Source organism: Balaenoptera musculus, chromosome 4 (genome assembly GCF_009873245.2).
Source record: "Balaenoptera musculus isolate JJ_BM4_2016_0621 chromosome 4, mBalMus1.pri.v3, whole genome shotgun sequence".
In the NCBI taxonomy this organism is placed as follows: Eukaryota; Metazoa; Chordata; class Mammalia; order Artiodactyla; family Balaenopteridae; genus Balaenoptera; species Balaenoptera musculus.
This window is the reverse complement of record NC_045788.1, coordinates 12,590,569-12,609,761: the sequence shown is the minus strand read 5'-3', so window position 1 is coordinate 12,609,761 and position 19,193 is coordinate 12,590,569. Positions and strand designations below refer to the sequence as shown.

The 19,193-nt window shown below is 41.5% G+C and overlaps 1 protein-coding gene across 1 annotated transcript in view; it reads left to right on the top strand.

The window, feature by feature from the left end:
- CPNE4 (copine 4) overlaps positions 1 to 19,193 on the top strand; it is a 438,687-nt gene that overhangs the window by 406,866 nt on the left and 12,628 nt on the right. Inside the window, exons 10-12 of the mRNA XM_036850621.1 lie at positions 7,148 to 7,281; positions 15,706 to 15,760; positions 18,757 to 18,808. Of these exons, the coding sequence (XP_036706516.1) occupies positions 7,148 to 7,281; positions 15,706 to 15,760; positions 18,757 to 18,808 (241 nt within the window). The remainder of the gene's footprint in view (positions 1 to 7,147; positions 7,282 to 15,705; positions 15,761 to 18,756; positions 18,809 to 19,193) is intronic.

Below are 19,193 nucleotides of genomic sequence, written 5' to 3'. Positions count from 1 at the left end.
AATGTTTATACATAATTATATTGTATGTTTTATATATAAATTTTAAAAATATTTTGGATATATATATTGTATATAACTAAAAAGAAAAAATATGACTTACCAGACTAGTAGAATCCTGAGTGATTTTTTTCTTATTATATTCAGATGGCCCTTTTTATTACTTGTAATTTTTTTAAATTAAAGAGGGTTCCCTGGTGGCGCAGTGGTTGGGAATCCGCCTGCCAATGCAGGGGACATGGGTTCGAGCCCTGGTCCGGGAAGATCCCACAGGCCGCAGAGCAACTGGGCCCGTGCGCCACAACTACTGAGCCTGCACTCTAGAGCCCTCAAGCCACAGCTCCTGAGCCCACATGCCACAACTGCTGAAGCCCGCACACCTGGAGCCCATGCTCTGCAATAAGAGAGGCCACCACAATGAGAAGCCTGCGCACCACAAGGAAGAGTAGCCCCTGCTCGCGGCAACTAGAGAAAGCCCGCGTGCAGCAACAAAGACCAAACACGGCCAAAAATAAATAAATAAATAAAATAAATTTTAAAAAATTAAAGAGGGTATTGCTTTCCTTTATCTCTGATTTTATAGTCTACATTTTAATAATATAATATGATATAATAAGCTGAATGTGGCTTCTCCCCAGATTAACCTTGAAACCTAGGAAAAGATCACCTCTTAAAGGTCCTCTCACGTCATCTTTTCTGACCCTAACACACTTGAGACATCCTATGCCCAAGCTGTGTCTCAGTTTAAGTTTTAAATCCTGATTTTATATCCCAGACTAAACACTGACGGATTCTGGTGTAGAACCCTGAGAAATGAGAATGAGTCCTGGGATGAAGAGGAGAATGCTTTGCACTTTCCGGGAAATGAACCAGGCGACCTCTGGGGTTTCTCCCATCTGGCCTAGGTTCCTATTCCTTTGCCTGCTATAGGGTTTTGAGGAAACAGAAAAGCACAATAATTAAACCTATTATTTAAGAAATAGTCCAGACTAAAGAGTATCTCCACCTACAAGTCTTGTTTTATAGGTCCAAATTGTATACAAATCTAAAAAACAAACAAACAATAAAAGCTGCCCTATAGCAGGTGATATCACAAAGGTTGCAGAGAGATCAGGCAGCTAACCAGAGATAGGTTCACAGCAGCTTTCCCCAGACAACATCTGGGAGGTTCTCAAACGGCGTATTTTTTCACCGGCAGGGAAGGGATATGAGGCCTGGGCTCGTTTCAGGTAAGAAGTTAAAAATGTCCAAGGAAGGATACTCATCGTTAGCGTCCAGCCTTTTCTGGAAGCAGTTCCCCACACTGGGGACTTGGCAGCATGGAGGAAGCAAGCATTTTGCTTTCTTCACAAGGTTTTGCAAAACTGCTCCATGGCTCTGCTTAATGAAGAGCGAGACCTCCTGGGCAGAAGGGGAAACAAAGGAGGCCTGTTCCTGGGCTGCCCGCTGGGAAGATGGGAGCGCACATCGGAACCGCAGGCTTTCCTGAATGCTTCATAGCAGAAGATGAAAATGGCAGCTCTGCAAGCCCGCCACATTAAGGAAACCAGGAGTCGGGAGCCTCCTCCACAAACTGGCATTTTTCGGTCATTTTCTTGCTTTTATTTCTCAACTTAATCCCATCTTTCACAGCCTCCCTGTTGCTTTTTAAAATAAACCTAACCTTTCTCTCTGTTCTCTTTGCACTCATGCTAACTTAAAGAGCGCAGAGAATTCTTGGTAGAAGGCCACCTCCTGAAGACAGAGATTTTATCTCCAGCCTCATCAAGGAGACTTCAGAAACCATCAGTTGCCAGGAAAGAAAAAATATCTTTTAGCTGCCTTGTACCTGAGACTGTCCATTTACTGTCTAGTCAAATGATAAAATAGTTTTATGAGCCGTGGGAATTACAGAAAGTAGTAGGTGATAAAGGTCATTGGTTTATTTCCTTTTTCATCAGGTAATTTTCAAGTTCACACCCTTCCCCAAAGTTACATCAGCATCTCCTGAGCTGGAATAGCCTCTGTGGTTGTCACAAACATGGGGGCCATCCCCATGGGAAGAGTGGAAACCCCAGAGGCCTGCCTGCAGAAAAAAGTAGTTTCCATTGGGCATGTTTGTATGTCCCCAAAGGACCACCAGGAACAGGCAGCACAATACCGCCTTCTAACCTTGAACTTCAGGTTGTCCCACTACATAATCTCCTCCATCCCCAAGGAGATCTGGCCGCTCCCTTTCCCTAACTGGCATCCAACTTCACAATCAGTCACCAAATCCTATTTGTTTTCTATGCTTAATATCTTCAATCACAATCCTCTTCTCACCACCATCTCTGCCCCACCCTAGTTTGTTAAGCGTAAGGGAATTATTCCAAGCCTGAGGAGGAAGAGTTGATAGAAATGAAAAGATATAGCAGCACTGGGACCAGAGTGAAGAAGGAGAGGCATCTAGGATGCAAAATTTAAGGAGGCATCACTCTCAGATCACGCAAGTGTAGTGTCAGCTCAGATGAGTGCCTTCCTGAGCTTATGCCCTAGTCACCTCTCTTATTTTACCCTAATCCCAGCCCTATGATTTTTTTTTTTTAATTTTAGTATAGATTGTTGGCAAAATCTGTTAAGCTCATCCAGATGTTACATCCACTTCTCCCCATACCACAGGTACTCATCCAGGTGATACACCTGGGCTCAGATGCTGCTACTTCGTGCCTGCATGCTTGGAGGATCTTGCCTATGCCTGGGAAGATAAGATGTTCAATTATGTTTCTTTAGTTACCATTTTCCTTTATGGAGGTTTTTCCCTCTGTTCTTTATATTATCTGATTTCATTCTCTGGTTTTACATCAAGACACCAGCGTATTTTTTGTCATCACAGGATACCCTTGACAATCAGGTAATCAACACATGGTACAGGTTGTCAGTTGCAGTGTTAAGAAACACAGGTAGATTGGGATGCTCCACAAAGAGGGGCATCATAAACACAAGTGAGGGGAGCCACAGGTACTCGTTATTAATAATAAAATATCAAACCTGCCAGTGATTTGTTATACTTGCAATGATATTAATAAATCAGAGCAGAATCAAGGTTGTCTCCATAATAACATCCTTGCATCCTCTAGAATTTTCTACAGCTCTAAAGTGCTTTTCTCAGTAGAAGAGAAAGAGGTGGCTTTACTTCTAGCCTTCCCAGCACTATTTTTACCTTCTAAACACTATGTACACATGTGAGGTGCCATGATCTCTTAAGTATGTCTCATCAGGACAAAAAGGCAGAGAATGGTGGGTGTGTGTTGAAGCTTAGTACATCCAAGAGTCCCTGAGATGTTTGATTTCTCCAAACACTGTCTCTCAGGTACCTCTCAAGTGTCCTCCTTGGAGAAGTTTTCCAGGGATTGTCTGCATGCATCTGGACCTCTGTCTGGTTGGGGCCCCATTGCATGTAGGCTCCCCAACACCACCCCTGCCGCCTCAACTAGCTTTTCACCACAGTTCTTGTTGTCTTCCTCTCTTTTCTTCAGTGGCTTGGCTTTCACCTTCAGGATGAAATCTATGTCAGAAGATACTGGATTTCACTGGTCCTTTTAGGTCACCCCCAGTCGTCTTCAGTAACCCATTCTCCCACTGTTTTGGTTTTTATTCATTAAAGTTTTTTTTTTAAATTTTAATGTTTTTAGTGAAGTATAGTTGATTTGCAATGTTGTATTAATTTTTGCTGTATAGCAAAGTGATTCAGTTATACATATACATACTTTCTTTTTTGTATTTTTTTCCATTATGGTTTATCACAGGATATTGAATATAGTTCCCTGTGCTCTATAGGACTTTGTTGTTTATCCATTCTATTTTTTTATTTTATTGAAATATACTTGATTATACTGTATGATATCAGTTATATGTGGAATCTAAAATACGATACAAATCAACATATCTGCAAAGCAAAAACACTCACAGACATAGGTTGGGGGGTAAGGGAAGGGAGGAATGGGAGTCTAGGATTAGCAGAGGCAAACTATTATTATATATAGAATGGATAAACAACAAGGTCCTACTGTATAGCACAGAGAACTATATTTTCAATATCCTGCGACAAACCATAATGGAAAATATATGAAAATATATATATATATGTATAACTGAGTCACTTTGCTGTACAGAAGAAATTAACTCCCACTGTTCTTTATACACACACACACACACACACACACACATACACACAATTTAGTTGCCGTTTTCCTACCTTTTACTGTTGCTTTGGTCATAAAGTGTTGTTCATTCAAGGTATTTCTTCTCTCCTACATTACTGTAGTTGCCTCCTGGTTAATATCCCTACCTCCAGGCCAAATCTCCTAATCCTTCATAAGAATAAAACATGCCCACGAGATGTCTGGACATGCTGGTTACAGACTTACTCATTCTCTTGGGTATATAATGATATGATGAAGGAGCAGAGTCTTTGGAACCATATAGACTTGGGTTTAAACCCAGCTCCATCCCCTATGACTTTGTGACCTTCATCACCTTTGGGCATCAGATTCATCAATAAAAAGGAATAATAATCTCTACCTCCCAGAGTTTTTATGAGAATGAAATAACACAATGCCTGTAGAGCTGCCAGTGCAGGTGTCTGACACATAGTAGGGTTTCAACAGAGGTTACCCCTCCCTTCTTCCCTTTGTGTCCAAAGTAAGGGCATCTAAGGGTTGGAGGAATACTCATATGACCTTTTCTTTTGAAACACTTAGTATTATATTAGCGTTTTATCAGTTTGTACTCCCTTATTGAAAACATCTGAAGGTTCTGAAAATAGAATTTGAATCCTGCTTAAAGTTATTTTCAACATAGTCCTGTGGAGAGGTGAGGAAGAAAAGGGGAAATTCAGTGATGAAAGAATAACTTTACGAAGGAAAAAAAGAGAGGTTGTTAGTGAATTACTGTTAGTCAATGCTTTTTCTCTTCTAGTTACTTTGGTTTGATTGCAGGCTTACAGTATAAGATGAGGTGACATTTTTTTCCATCAACGTTACTCTGAGTCTGGTCTTTCAGAAGCAGACACAGAGCACATAGCCCCTTTCCTCTGTCCTTCCAGAACTAGCATCCCACCTTAAATCCAATGAGATATTCCAATGGTTTGTTATAATGGAATTTTGCCAAATGTTATGCAAATAGCATTTGTCATTCACAAGATCATAAGAGAAAATAGAGCCTTTCTATCATCAGTCAGCCAGTGAATGAATTCTGTTGAGCTGGATGCACCATGAACATTCCTTTCTTTCCCTACAACTGCTTTCATTTTAATCCCTCTCTCCCCACTCTCCACCTCCAAGATAAAGCATTTCTTTGGAGAGGTGTTTGCTAGGTTAACTTTCATTGAATTGGTGATGATATTAGAAATCAGAAGAAATACACCTTCCTGTTTTAGCACCACCCCCAGGCTAAAGAATTTTGTCGTTGTTGTTGTTAAGAAGTGTCCTGTGTGGGACTTCCCTGGTGGTCCAGTGGTTAAGAATCCACCTTCCAATGCAAGGGATACAGGTTCGATCCCTGATGGGGAACTAAGATCCCACATGCCTCAGGGCAACCAAGTCTGCGCACCACAACTACTAGCTCATGCGCTCTGGAGCCCACACGCCACAACTAGAGAGAAGTCCGCACACTGCAACGAAGACACAACACAGCCAAAATTTTTAAAAAAAATGTGTCCTGTGAGTCAACTTTTATTTAGATGATGATGATGTAGGGGGTCAGAAAAAACTTAAGTTCAAAGATAATGCCGACTAGGTGGCCAGACAGAGGTTTCTCTTCTCCTCTTGCCACTGACAATGCTGTAGACTTCAGGCATCTTCTCTGTTGTGGGTGGGAGTTTTTACATGAATGAGCCTTACACAGAGCTGCTTCTGGCAGAAATTTTATTATAACCACTTCAACACCTCTCTCTACAACTGTTCACTCATGAAAATAACAGTGGCTTTGTTATACAGACTGCATCTTTAACACAGAATTTAGTTTTGAGGGAGTTTATCTAGGCCTCAGAGATGGAATCGTCCTGCCCGGAGAGCACTAAGAACACTTCTTAGTGAATTACAACATTCCACCCTTCCCCTTGTTGCCTGGTGATGTCATGGGTCAGATGCTGGGTTTTCTGACCTGGACGTCAATCTCAAGTTCTGTTTTGGACAAGGCGAAGAGAGGGCATGGGGGAGAGGGAGGTTGAAGACTATAGAAATGTCCTCAACCAAATTAATAGCTAGTTTTTTTATTGAAGTATAGTTGATTCACAATGTTGTGTTAATTTCTGCTGTACAGCAAAGTGACTCAGTTATACATATATATACATTCTTTTTTTATATTCTTTTCCATTGTGATTTATCACAAGATATTGAATATAGTTCCCTGTGCTATACGGTAGGACCTTGTTGTTGATCCATCCTATATATAATAGTTTGCATCTGCTAATCCCAAACTCCCACTCCATCCCTCCCCCACACCCCCTCACTCTTGGCAACCACAGGTCTGTTCTCTATGTCTGTGAGTCTGTTTCGTAGATAAGTTCATTTGTGTCATATTTTAGATTCCACATGTAAGTGATATCCTATGGTATTTGTCTTTCTCTTTCTGACTTACTTCACTTAGTATGATCATCTCTAGTTGCATCCATGTTGCTGCAAATGGCATTATTTCATTCTTTTTTATGGCTGAATAGTATTCCATTGTATATATGTACCACATCTTCTTTATCCATTCATCTGTGGATGGACATTTAGGTTGTTTCCACGTCTTGGCTATTGTGAATAGTGCTGCTATGAACATAGGGGTGCATGTATCTTTTTAGAATAGAGTTTGTCTGGATATATGTCCAGGAGTGGGACTGCTAGGTCATATGGTAATTCCATTTTTAGTTTTTTGAGGAACCTCCATACTGTTTTCCATACTGGCTGCACCAATTTACATTCTCACCAACAGTGCAGGAGGGTTCCCTTTTCTCCACATCCTCTCCATTATTTGAATAACTAGTTTTTAAAGCTGATGAATTTCTTCTCTAACTCTGCTTATTGGCAGGTGTGTAACATACTGCTTTCCCCCCTCCTCTGGCTGTGTCTCTCTCAGGGCTAATCACAATTCCTACAAAATGTGTTCATTTTAAATCCACCCATTTGCCTATCTTCTCTTCCAGGTAGCTATAGATTTCACAGCCTCGAATGGGGACCCCAGGAACAGCTGTTCCCTGCACTACATCCACCCCTACCAGCCCAATGAGTACCTGAAGGCCTTGGTGGCGGTGGGGGAGATTTGCCAAGACTATGACAGGTATGAGACTCCCCATCTCTGTGGGTTCCTTCAGCCCTTGCCTGACCCTGGGCCAAAGAATGGAAATAAGTTATGCTGAGGCTCATGAGGGGACAGAATAAAGCTTTGTACCAAACGTGTTATCCTCTCCACACCTAGAGAAACTGAGTTCATGCCAAGCTCACATTGACCACCAAAACAATCCTTTCTTAGCTTTCTTCTCTTACTTGGCTGGCAGGACCACTGGATAGCGATTTTGGTTTCCCTTTTGTAGTTTCATTATGTGCCTTGCTACTCAAAGTTTGGTGCATGGACCAGCAGCATAACTTCACCTAGGAACTTCATCAAGTCCCACTTGAGAATCTGAATCAGCATCTGCATTGTAACAAGATTCCCAGATGATTCGTGTGCACTTTGGAGTTTGAGAAGCACTGGTTTATTGGGCACTATTCTATCTGATCCTCACATTAAACATTCTGTCATGGGTGTTGTTTAACAGAAGAGGAAAACTGTGCAGGGAGGTGAAGTGATCTGTGCTCTGCTCCATACCCAGGGGCAGGAATTAAACCCAGGTTCAGCTCATTCCACAGTGTAAGCTCATAATAGTGGGGTTTCATGGACCTCAAAAGCTGCTGGTAACTTTAACAGAAGGTGTGTGTGTGCCCACGACAGTGTGTGTATGTGTTTGTAAGTCTGTATAGAAAACACAATTTTGAGATCAGATCAGTATTACATTTATTTTTACTTGATAATAAATATTGACCTTGCCCACCAAGAGAATTCCCTGTAAGAAGCGATTTACATAAATTACACTGAACTGAATTTATTCTGCCTTTCCAGTATTTCCAGATTGAGGTGAAGTTGTTCACATGTTTGATCAAGAAGGCTCTTTGAAGTAGAACCAGTGTAAATATAAATATGGGTAAATCTCAGTTGACAGCCTGGTGTGATTGTAATATAGGGCTAGTCAGTAATGAGCAGCAACTAATTGACCTATTAAACCAGGAAAATAAAGAAAGTGACTCTGTCCTCCGGTTTCAGGGAGATTTCATGGAATAGCCTGATTTCTGTTCTTTCTAGTCTCATAATTGGTTATAAACCATGATAACCTGATACCCAATCACCACAGGGAGTGACACAACCTAGTGACCAGAAAGTGCAGAGAAACCAAAAGGACAGGTAATAAGAAAGCTTCCAGCAGTGGACTTCCCACTGGCGAGTCTCTGGATTCATATTGTTCATCACCAATAACTCAGATGGGTGTGAGGTCAGTTGGGGATGAATGAACAGGTACAGTCAAATCAGACAGCTCTAAACACAAGGCCCCTGCTAACACTTCCTCTTTTCCACATTTGGAACAGAGGGCAATAATAACATTTTTAATTACCTTGTTGAAATGATACTTGTACTTAACTTTGAAATATTGTCTGTGAAGACAACTTGAATCTCAGCTCTGATTTCTTTAGACCCCAATTCGGGGAGGTTCTTAGAGGGGCTCGTGTCATATGGAGATTTCTACCAAGGAGAGAGAAAGATGAACATATTGCATCCTCACTGTCAGAAACTTCTCCAAACATCCCCAAAACAACAACACAGTAATTCTCTCCTTTCTCTCTCTCTCACTCTCACATACACACACACACACACACACACACACACACACACACACACACACACAAGTGTGCCCATATGAGAGAAGAAGGAAGAGAGGGAACATCTTCTGGATTCTTAATAACTTTTAAATGTTGAAATTCTCATAAAAGAGATAAAGTAGGTAAAAGCACTTAATACAACACAATAGCTGCTTAGTAATAAAGTTGACTCTAACTGACTCTGCAAGGCACAAGGCAGTGTAATAATGAATTCCAAAGAGGAGATTTGGTGGGCTGGCCAGAAATTAAGATGCTGACACCCAGAGCCCTTGCTGCGGTTGTGCAGCAGATTTACCGGACAAGTTGCAGAACTTCTGTTTCCTGATTACCTTGCATGAAAGATGCAGATACAACAGTCAGAGGGACCCGCACATCTTTTAGAGCTGTTATCCCTTTATAACGTGAGCCAGACAAAGCCTGGGGAGGATTTTGTATTCCCTCAAAAATAAAGATTCATTCTAAAAGTAAGAGATGACACTTTTGGGGTTACATGAAGAATCATCGCAAATGATTCTTTTAAAAATTTAAAAATAAAATACCAAAGTTGTCGGCCCCAACTGGCCAAGAAAATCAGGTTCCTTCGGCTCAGTGGAGCTTTTTTATTTTTCATATAAAGAAGGCACCTCAGCATTGAAATGGGCACACTAATCGCTTCTTGAAAACTGACAAGGTTCCACTGCTTCTCCTCTGTGTGGGTGGAAAGACAAGAGACAGGAAGTCAGGACATTTCAAGTCGGGGTTTTGGAATTAATTTATTCTTGCATCAAAGTCAGTGAGGTTGTTGCTCAGAAAGAAACACTTCAGTAAAAACTGACAGAAGGCACCGTTCCCCCTCCTGCAGCGACACGGAGGTTTTTAATCCCCAGGAGGCTTGGAAATTCCTCCCAGCCTCTGACAGCCAAGGGTTTTCTTCCTGCCTAGTACAGTCACTGTTCACGGGTCATGATGAGCTGATCCGTGAAGCTGAACAGCTTGAGAGACGCGTGAAGTTCGGAGTTCTCAGGGTGGCCTTGAGGGGAAGCTCCCCCCAGACTCAGGTCCTGAGCCCGGAAGGCAGCCCAGCCAGCCCATTTTCTCTGCACCTTTGAGAGGGAGACCCCTGCCCTCTCTCCCCTCTAGCTCCCCAAGAACGTGCGCTCACAAACGAACTCATCTGTTCCCGGTTGGTTGTAGCCCTTCCCCAGCTCCTACGAACAACCTGGTCTCTTTAGGCTGCTCAAGGCAAAAATGGTATCCATTCCTTGGTCTCAGCAGAGATGTGAGTCTCTGACCACCTGCCATGTCCCTCATAGAAAGGCTGGTCTAGCTGCTACCAAGAGAGTATAAATACGGTACATTGCTCGCAAATACAGACTGATGTTTGATAGGCTTGGCCACCCCAGAATAAGGCAGGGGTACTGGAAACCACTGAGGCAGGCGTCTCCTCTGAGGTGTGCTCAGAGCAGTGCGGAGGCAAGGTTAGAACTGACACAGGCATGTTCGAGTGCAGAGGGTTGGGTTAGAAGTCAGAAGGCAGGGTTACATCACAGTGCTACCTTTTCCACTCTGCCGATACCAATCCATTGTTCTCAACCTTGGCTCCACATTGGAACCACTCAGTAAGCCTTAAAACAAGCGGTACCTGGGCCCTACCCCCAGACACCCTGATTTAATTAGTCTGGTGCACATCCTGAGGATCAGGATTTTTAATTCCAATGGGCATCCAGGGTTGAGACCCAGAGTTAAATTGGGAGAGATAGGTGAGATGAAGAGGCTGAGGACCTACTGGGTGCCAGGCCCCTCACGCAGTGCTGTAAAGACACAGAGAGATTAATAAGCACAGTTTCCCCTCAAGTGGGTCACAGTCTCATGGGAGAGAAAGGCACATAAATGAATCACAGCCCTACATGGCCTATGTAAGGATGGGGATGCATGAGGAAGGAAGGATTAACTCTATCCTTTGTGGAAGAGAGATTGACATTTGAGGAGGGCCTCCTGGAGGTGGTGAGTTCTGCTAATTCTGTTCTTTGTTGTTATTAGCACATTATTCTGAATCATTAGACCAGACCAACCTCCTATGAAGGGCAGAGTCAACAGGGTCCTGGTGTCAGGGGTCCTGGGTTCAGATCCCAGCTCAGCTCCCTTTATTCTCCTGAGGTTGTACTGGGCCTTGGTTTCCTTGACTGCAAATGAAAGATTTATCTAACTTCCCCTGCAGGGTGGTTGTAAGGATTAGATACAAAAGTTTTGCCTTTTGTACATACTTGATAAATGATAGAGGCTATTTTCTTTAATACTCTTACACAAAAGGGAAAAGGACTATAGTGTCAGACTTAAAAGTCATTTTGGACCAATGACCTTTAAAATTTTTTGGCTCACATACCCCTAAAAAGAGTGTTAAAACATATAGCCCTCACACACTTTTGCATTGAAATCTAACATTTTCCATCAAGAGTTTAAATAGTGACAAAGAATGAAAATTCTAGTGTAATGTAAATATGGACATTTAAAAATAAAACTCTTACCTAACTCTTGCAAATGCATCCAGCAGAATCTAAATGTCATAGCTATTTGATACCCACCATCGTCCATTTAAAAAATGCACGAACAGTTTCATCAGTTTGAGCTGAGAATTTTGTTTCTTCTTTTTCATGAACTCATATTTACATTCCCTTCCCCCACAGAACTTCATTCCAATGTATCTTTAAAAATTTGGTTTGAAATTCCTTTATTGATCACTGTATCATACATGTCTTTAACTAAAATATGAATATAAATTTTTGTTTCCAGTCTCTAAAATTTACTGTAATGAAAAGATTCAAAGTATTTAAAAAATATCTTCTGGTTTAGTTTTTGTTATAATCCTTATTAGTGTGTAATTGATCATAAATATTTGTGAAATTTCAACACCTGATTATTGCCTATAAAAAATAGAAATGAAGAAATCTTAATGAAACAGATAGTAGGTTATTTTCCCAATTAGTTTACATATCTGTGGATGACTGCTACCTATGACCAGAATGGGAAAATCTAACATCAATTCTAATCCAATTTTTTGTTTTTATCAATGTAAATACTAAGAAAGCTTGTTTTTATAAGTCCATGGTAATGGAAAGAGTTTGCCTACGAGTATTATGTAATTCTTTCAATTCTAAGTTTTATATCAAAAAATTACATATCTATCATCAAAAGGTATTTTTAATCATCTACCACCTGACATCAGCACTTCCTACAATTTTTTTAAAGCAAAAATGAGCAACTACCTGACTTACAAAAGGATTTGTTTGCTAGTGAGTCATTCACATCAGGAAGTGTCTCTTTATTTTCTGCTGTGAAGATTTTACGCTCGGTAGCAACGCACCACGGTGGCTGAGATTCCTAGTGCATGAGCGGAGGTTAATTGGGAGAGGGGAGGTGTGAATGAGGAGCAGGTATTTCCATCAGAGATGTTCCCAGAAGATGAATTTCAGTAAAGAATATGTGGGGAGGTAGAGGAACTGAATACTGATTTCCTTTAAAAACAAAGAAGCCATGCTCTCATATCCCTAGAAGGACTTTGCATTTCCATGTACCCTAGCTTTAAGACCACTGCTTTAGAGAACAGCCTTTATTAAATGTCTAGTTGTTCTGAAATGCTATTTTGCTCTCAGTTCATCTCCATTTCCTTATGGACGCAGTCATTTGTCTTTTCTTTTATTAATCTCTTGCTTTAGCCCACTTTTCCTTACCAGGGAGGGTAAAAATGCATCTTCCATCTGCAGGTCATCTGATCAAGGTCTTTCCCTAAGAAGTTCAAGACAGCAAGCTCATTGCCACTGAAGACCCTGGGCTCTTAGATAGTATTTTATACTATTTTATTCCAATAGTAAGAAATACTGCCTTCAGCAATGTGGTGATCTGCCCTGAATTTTCCAGGTTGGAAGTTTCTACCAATCAAGTCCTCAATAATTGCTAAATGACCCCTTTACTCAGTGCTGGTGGATCCTATCTTAAGTTCCCTGATGGGTTGGCATGCCGATGCTTGCTTGTGTGCTCAGCTTGCCTTCCCTTGCCTCTTGCATAATAAGACCCTCTCTGCCTAGTTTTATTTCTAATCAGGGAAAATGAATGCTTAAATCTATTGTGCTTAGGCTTGAATTTTTTTCTTTAGTATGTTTATTAGAGTCTTTGTGACTTCAGAGAACTGACGCCCTCCTGACTCATTAATTATTCCCCTTGTAGGTGAGGCATTTTCCCTACCTCCCTACTCTTGAAACTCGGTTGTATAACAGTGCATCATGCTCAGCAAACTTCAAATCCACAAGGGTGGCTTGAGGGTTAAAAGGAATATCATTACATCTGTAACACTGGTTTTGTGATTAGAAATGGGTGGAATATTAAATCTCACCCCTCCTAAACTTATCAAAGAAATTAAAAAGTGTGGAGCCTTCTAGGTTTCTCTGTTTTGACTTCTGAGCCATCCGAGTTGGAAGAAGCAGGACCCATCCTCCACCCAGAACAGTTTTCTTCCAGACTTAACTAGAAAGTACCTCTAAAATCTCCTTTGCTGATTCCTCCCCACATCTGCTCACCCTTGTCTTAGTTAAGAAGGAATTTCTGAGTCAAAGTATTTCAATATTTCCAAGGACCAGAAGTATTTTTTTCTCAGAGCTGTGGCTAATCCTTTATAAGATTTTATGATTTTCTCTTTATCATCATTAATACCTTTTCTAATACCTGCTAGATGCAATGCCCCACGAAGCCCATATCTACACAACAGAAAGGGAAAGAGGGAACTGGTGATTTTCTGGCAAATTTAGACGTTGATTTCAGAGAATTCTGGTTTCCCTGTACCTCCAAACCCCTGCCCCAAATTTGATCAAATGGGCTGTGTTTTGGTGAAGTTCTTTTTTTTTTTTTTTTTTCACACACACACTGTATTTTATTTTTACAAGAGATAAATAGACTGACACCAAGCATTGTACATGGATGACCACAACAAAAGCAACAATGATTGCAATTACCAAACATGAAACACACTCATACTATGTCATAATATTGACATTCAGTCCAGTAATCCTCCACTGTAACAGCTCCTTTACTTTGCAGTGAAAATTGATTTGTATATTCTTTGCCTCTGAGTCCTTGTGGTATTTTTTTTTTTAATTCAGACAGAAAGTCACAAAAATTATACTCATCCTCATCAGTTCACTCAGTCCCATGTAATTAATTTTTTTTTTCATCTTGATCTTTTGTTAGCACTTTTATGAGTTCATCAGTTTTTCATTAGAGTTCTGAAAATGCTTATTCATTCAGTTCAGCAGTACAGTCAGTTACCAGAAACCTGTACTTGTCAGAGTCTTTTCCATGAATTTCTTGAAGATGAAAGCCTTTTATAGGAACATATTTGCAAAAGCATCAGAGTACACCCAGAACTGTCTGTAAATGACAAAAGACTTAAAAATGACCACTGTTAAAGATTTGATGAAAGTTCATAATAATGCAGTTGACAAGAAAATTAGTTATTTCTAAGATATACATTTTAAAGTAATAACTAGGATTATTACTTATAACATTATACCAGAACATATAAGATTTTTAGAAATTTCATGTAATGTCTGAAACATTTATATTAACATATTTCCATACATATTTCCATACAAATACAAATATAAGATTTTTAGAAATTTCATATAATGTCTGAAACATTTATGTTAACATATTTCCATACATATTTCCATACAAATACAAATATAAGATTTTTAGAAATTTCATGTAATGTCTGAAACATTTATATTAACATATCTCCATACAAATAACCCAATGAAAGTTTAGTATTAGTTGTTTTGTTTGTTTGTTGTTTTATACTGCAGGTTCTTGTTAGGCATTAATTTTATACACATCAGTGTATACATGTCAATCCCAATCGCCCAATTCAGCACACCACCGTGAAGTTCTATCAAAGCCATCATTGGCTACTGATGACCTCTAAATCAGTTAGATAGTGATGGGTGATGGTCTGGCTTTGATCCTTTGACTTCTCAGCTTGGGGCTCCCCTTTTGCATCCAGAGACATTCTGGGACAGTGAGCCCTTATCTGAATTTCCTTTTCTCCTTGACTGGCTCTGCAAGAACTGCGAAATGGAGGAACTGTTCCAAGAACAAATCTCAGTTGTGTTTTTAATGGGAGAGAAAGTAAAAGGTAGATAACCTGAGGGGGGTATGCCTTCTTCCAAGAGCAATACTCCAGAGCCCAACTGCAACAATCCCCTGACAGCACAAATTTTGCTTAAGAAGAGTCTTATTTGTGATCTGGTCAGGAGGCCCAGTTATGGGAAGTGCAAGAGGAAATCACATTTAATGCTGTACATAATCAGTAAGTTATGATGGTATAATAGAAAAGGCATGGGCTTTGGAATCGCACAGTGCTCGCTGGTAAACACCTTGGGTCACTTTCTTAGCCTTTCTGAGACTCAGCTTATTCATCAGTAAAACAAGAATAATAGGTAGGTGGACCTTCAAACATTGTGTGAAAATTAACTAAGTATGTACATGGCCTAGCATCATATCTGGCATATTGTAGTGCCAATCAATGTTTATTCTTCTCCTGCCCATTGTCTCACCTATAGTATAGGAAAGCAGTAAAGTGATGAACTTTGGGGATAATTTCTTGATTTTAGTTGCTCACACTATTGCTATCCCCTGTTACCACAGGTAATCAAGAAGCATGAGTCAGCATTTGGCATAGTGACCTATTCTAGCAAGGTAATGCAAGTTCGTGTTTTTCTTCCTCATTAGATGGACAAATGTAGCAACTTCTTTTTTTTAATTTCAGTGACAAAATGTTCCCAGCCTTTGGGTTCGGTGCCAGGATACCCCCAGAGTACACGGTGAGTGAGTGTTTTGCTATAAACAAAGGATGACTTGGGTTTCCCTCACAGGAGTCTCACTCTTTCGACCTTTGATATAATTATGTAAGGGCCCAAAGAGGCAGAAGTGGTCTTCAGAACCAGTGAGATTAGCTCCTCGGAGCCTCTGTTTTGATGACAGCCAATCTCCTGGTATTCTGGATTGGCCTTCTCAGAGCCATTTCCAAATGAAGTATTCCATTGTTTAGTTTCTTATAGACATAGTCAGAGACTGTGGAAACACTCGGAAGTTGATCTCCAGTGGCTCAGAAACCATGTATTCAGATCTCCCCTGGAGAAAGACCCTATTGACCATGTTGACAGTGAAAGTCCATGACAGGGAGGTCTACAGACTTCCTCATCCCAAGTCCCTAAGCACCAGTCTTGTGTGGGAGACACAGAAATATCCTGAAGAAAGCGCTGCTCGGGCTCAGAGAATCTGGAGCTGAAAGGATCATGTAAAGACACTGGAATCCTATTTGGTCTCGATGCCAATTTCTCACAAAGAAGGCAGAGACTGTACGTGGAGAGATTTGTGCTGCAGTGGGGCTGAGGCACTCTCCCATGGTATACCAGATGACCCTGTGGGACACTCTCCACAGGGGACTCACCCTCCCAGGTGGGAGAACCTTGGAGAGGAGCAGGGCTCCTGCTGCAGCCTCAGGAAGCCTCTGAGGTCCCAGCTAAGTACAAGCAATACTGCCCAGTCATCAATTTCTCTTTTACTGACCTTGTCTGAGCTGCACAGCAGGAGGCAGATGCCAACTTTTGCTTCCACCCCAGAGCTGTCAGACCAAGGGCCTTCAGTGAAAGAGGGAGTCCACCTCCCTTTTCCTGCTGGAGTGAGAGATGATGGAGTAGCCTGTCTCCCTGACCTGTCCTCCTCCTTGTTTGCTTTGTAGCCCACACTGGCCTTCCTGCTGACCATGCTACAGAATTCTAGAAGCATTTGTTGGAAATGAGTACATGGTGGGGGAAGAATATAGAACAAGAGCTGTCAACTGGTGGCCTGTAGACATTAGTCAGGCCATATTCTATTTGACACAGTTTTTTTTAAGAATTAGACAATTTCATATAAAATGTCAGATTTCTGGCTTCTCTGGAAAAACTGAAAGGCCTGATAACACTAAAATTTAAAAGATTACACCTAAAAGTATTAGCCAGAGCTCAGGAGATGCAGTCCCCTTCAGATGGGGTATCAGTTCCAGAATGTGGGCAGGTGGGTGCCCACCCTCCTCACAGAGGTGCTGAGCCTTGAGCCTGGAATGCACCTGGACAACCACCAGTCCAGCTGCCCTGAGATGCTTGAGTGTCCTCCTCACATCCCCCCAGACAGCTTTCCAGTCCCAGCTTGGCCCAGCGGGGCTGAGGACAAAGGTGTACAGCATACCTGGCCCCCAAGGCCTTCCTGTCCTCATCCCTGACATCTGTCTGGTCGCCCTCCTGAAGCAACTTCTTCTTCTTCTTGCTGTTTGCTAAAGTCCTGATCCCCTGGCTCCACTCCAACTGGCAGCTAACTTATTCCTGCTGCCCTAACAGGCACCCCTTATGTATTCTCAGTCTGCTCCCCCAAAGCCATTCAGATACCTTTTCCATGCCTCATCTCCCCTCTGCCCCAGACAGGCCCTGATGGTCTCAGCAACTCAGGTGACCCCCAGAGTGTTTACAAAGTTACCATGACTTGTTTCTTGAGGATAAAATCTCAGTTTGCATTGAAACTGAGCCACAAGCACCTCCGCCTTAGTTTGTGCTCTCCTGGAACCTTGCAACAGGGATTTGGAGGCAAGCAGTTTATTTGAGAGTTGGAGGAAACCTCAGTAGAGAGTGGGGAAATGGGGAGAAGTCAACATAGGGTTTACTAACAAGCCATTACCAGCATGGACAGCCAAAGCTGAATCCCAGGAGACAATGCAAAGCACACACAGACCCCAAGGGATAAGAGAGCTGGGGTATTGACACATCACCTCCCATCAGCCCATGATGAAGAGCTACTCTACAGGCACATTACTCCCAGGGGACATTAATTCCCCACCGTTTTCAGCCTGTCACTTGGGCAGGCAAAGCAGGCTCTGGAAGCCCAAGAAAAACTTAAGGTAAATAAAGCAGGCAGGATGGTTGGCAGTCGGCTGAGTTGCCTGGAAAAGCCAAGGGCAAGGGAATGTGAGCAAGGCACCAACAGCATAAGCTCTGACCCCCACTGAGAAAAGAGGGGTCTTTTAGCACAATGACCTATTTTCTAGGCCCCAGAGAGTCCTGTGGGAAATAGCCTTTGAAATGGAAGTCTCAGTAAAATTCCAAGTGACCCAATAAAAATGTCTAGATGCCAGGACACCCCTCTTATTTCATCAGGTTTTAGAAAGAAAAAAAGTAAACCACATATTATTTGACCTTGTACATATGTCCTGCCAGGTAGAGGAATTTGTGTTGGAAGTATTACTTTTCCAAAAGCAAGAGTCTATTTTTACCTGTATGTATGTGAAAATCCTCCTGCCTGGCAGCTCTGTATATTATGTTAGAATGAGTCTTAAATGTCAACAGCTTTGCTGGAGCCTTTGTAACCATGGCCATGTCAAGCAGACAGCTTAGGTTATTGAGTTATCATTTTTTAATCACTGGGTCCAAATAGAACTCAACCAAATCTAAGCCTCTGGTCTGTGGCCACTTCTATCCGGAAGCTATTTGGAGTTACATTTTTATGAAATATTTTCTTGGATTTTTTTTCATATGCCTTATTCTCCCCCTCCTGCCAGCATTTATCTGATTCTAGAAAATCTCCCTGTCACCTCAACTCCACAGGGAGCTTAGAATCCACCCTCTATCTCAGAGTGATTGTGTAAAGGCTTAAAATGGTTCCCGCTGCTTGACACATAATGAATGTAATGAGCATCTGTTGGCAAACTCTAAGCCCCAGTGCCTCCTTACTGGATTAATGTTGTCATTCTCCTTTCTTCCTTTTGTAAATTTTAATTGGTGTCCAGGTATCTCATGACTTCGCAATCAACTTTAATGAAGACAACCCAGAATGTGCAGGTAAATCACAACGTGAAAGGAAGTCAGTGTTTCACAGCCCTTCCCTTCATACTTTTCCCATTTTAGTTTCTCACTCCTGATGCAGTATGTCAGTGATGATTGTCCACAGCAGAGAAGTAGGCTCGCTGGACCCAAATAAACACGCTACTCTGAAGGCCACAACAGAGCAGAGACGTAAGAGCTGGAAAAGACAGAATGCAGAAGAGATCTTGAGCTTAGAGCGAGAATATTGATTCCAATTCTGGATTCTTCTGGCCAAAAAAAAAAAAAAAAACCAAAAAAAATTTGAGGGAAGGGTCACCTGATGGGCAGTGATGAGGTACCCCTCTTTCTGCTTTCCAAGTTGTCATCAAGTATTTATTTTGCACAACTTCCTCTCGGTGAA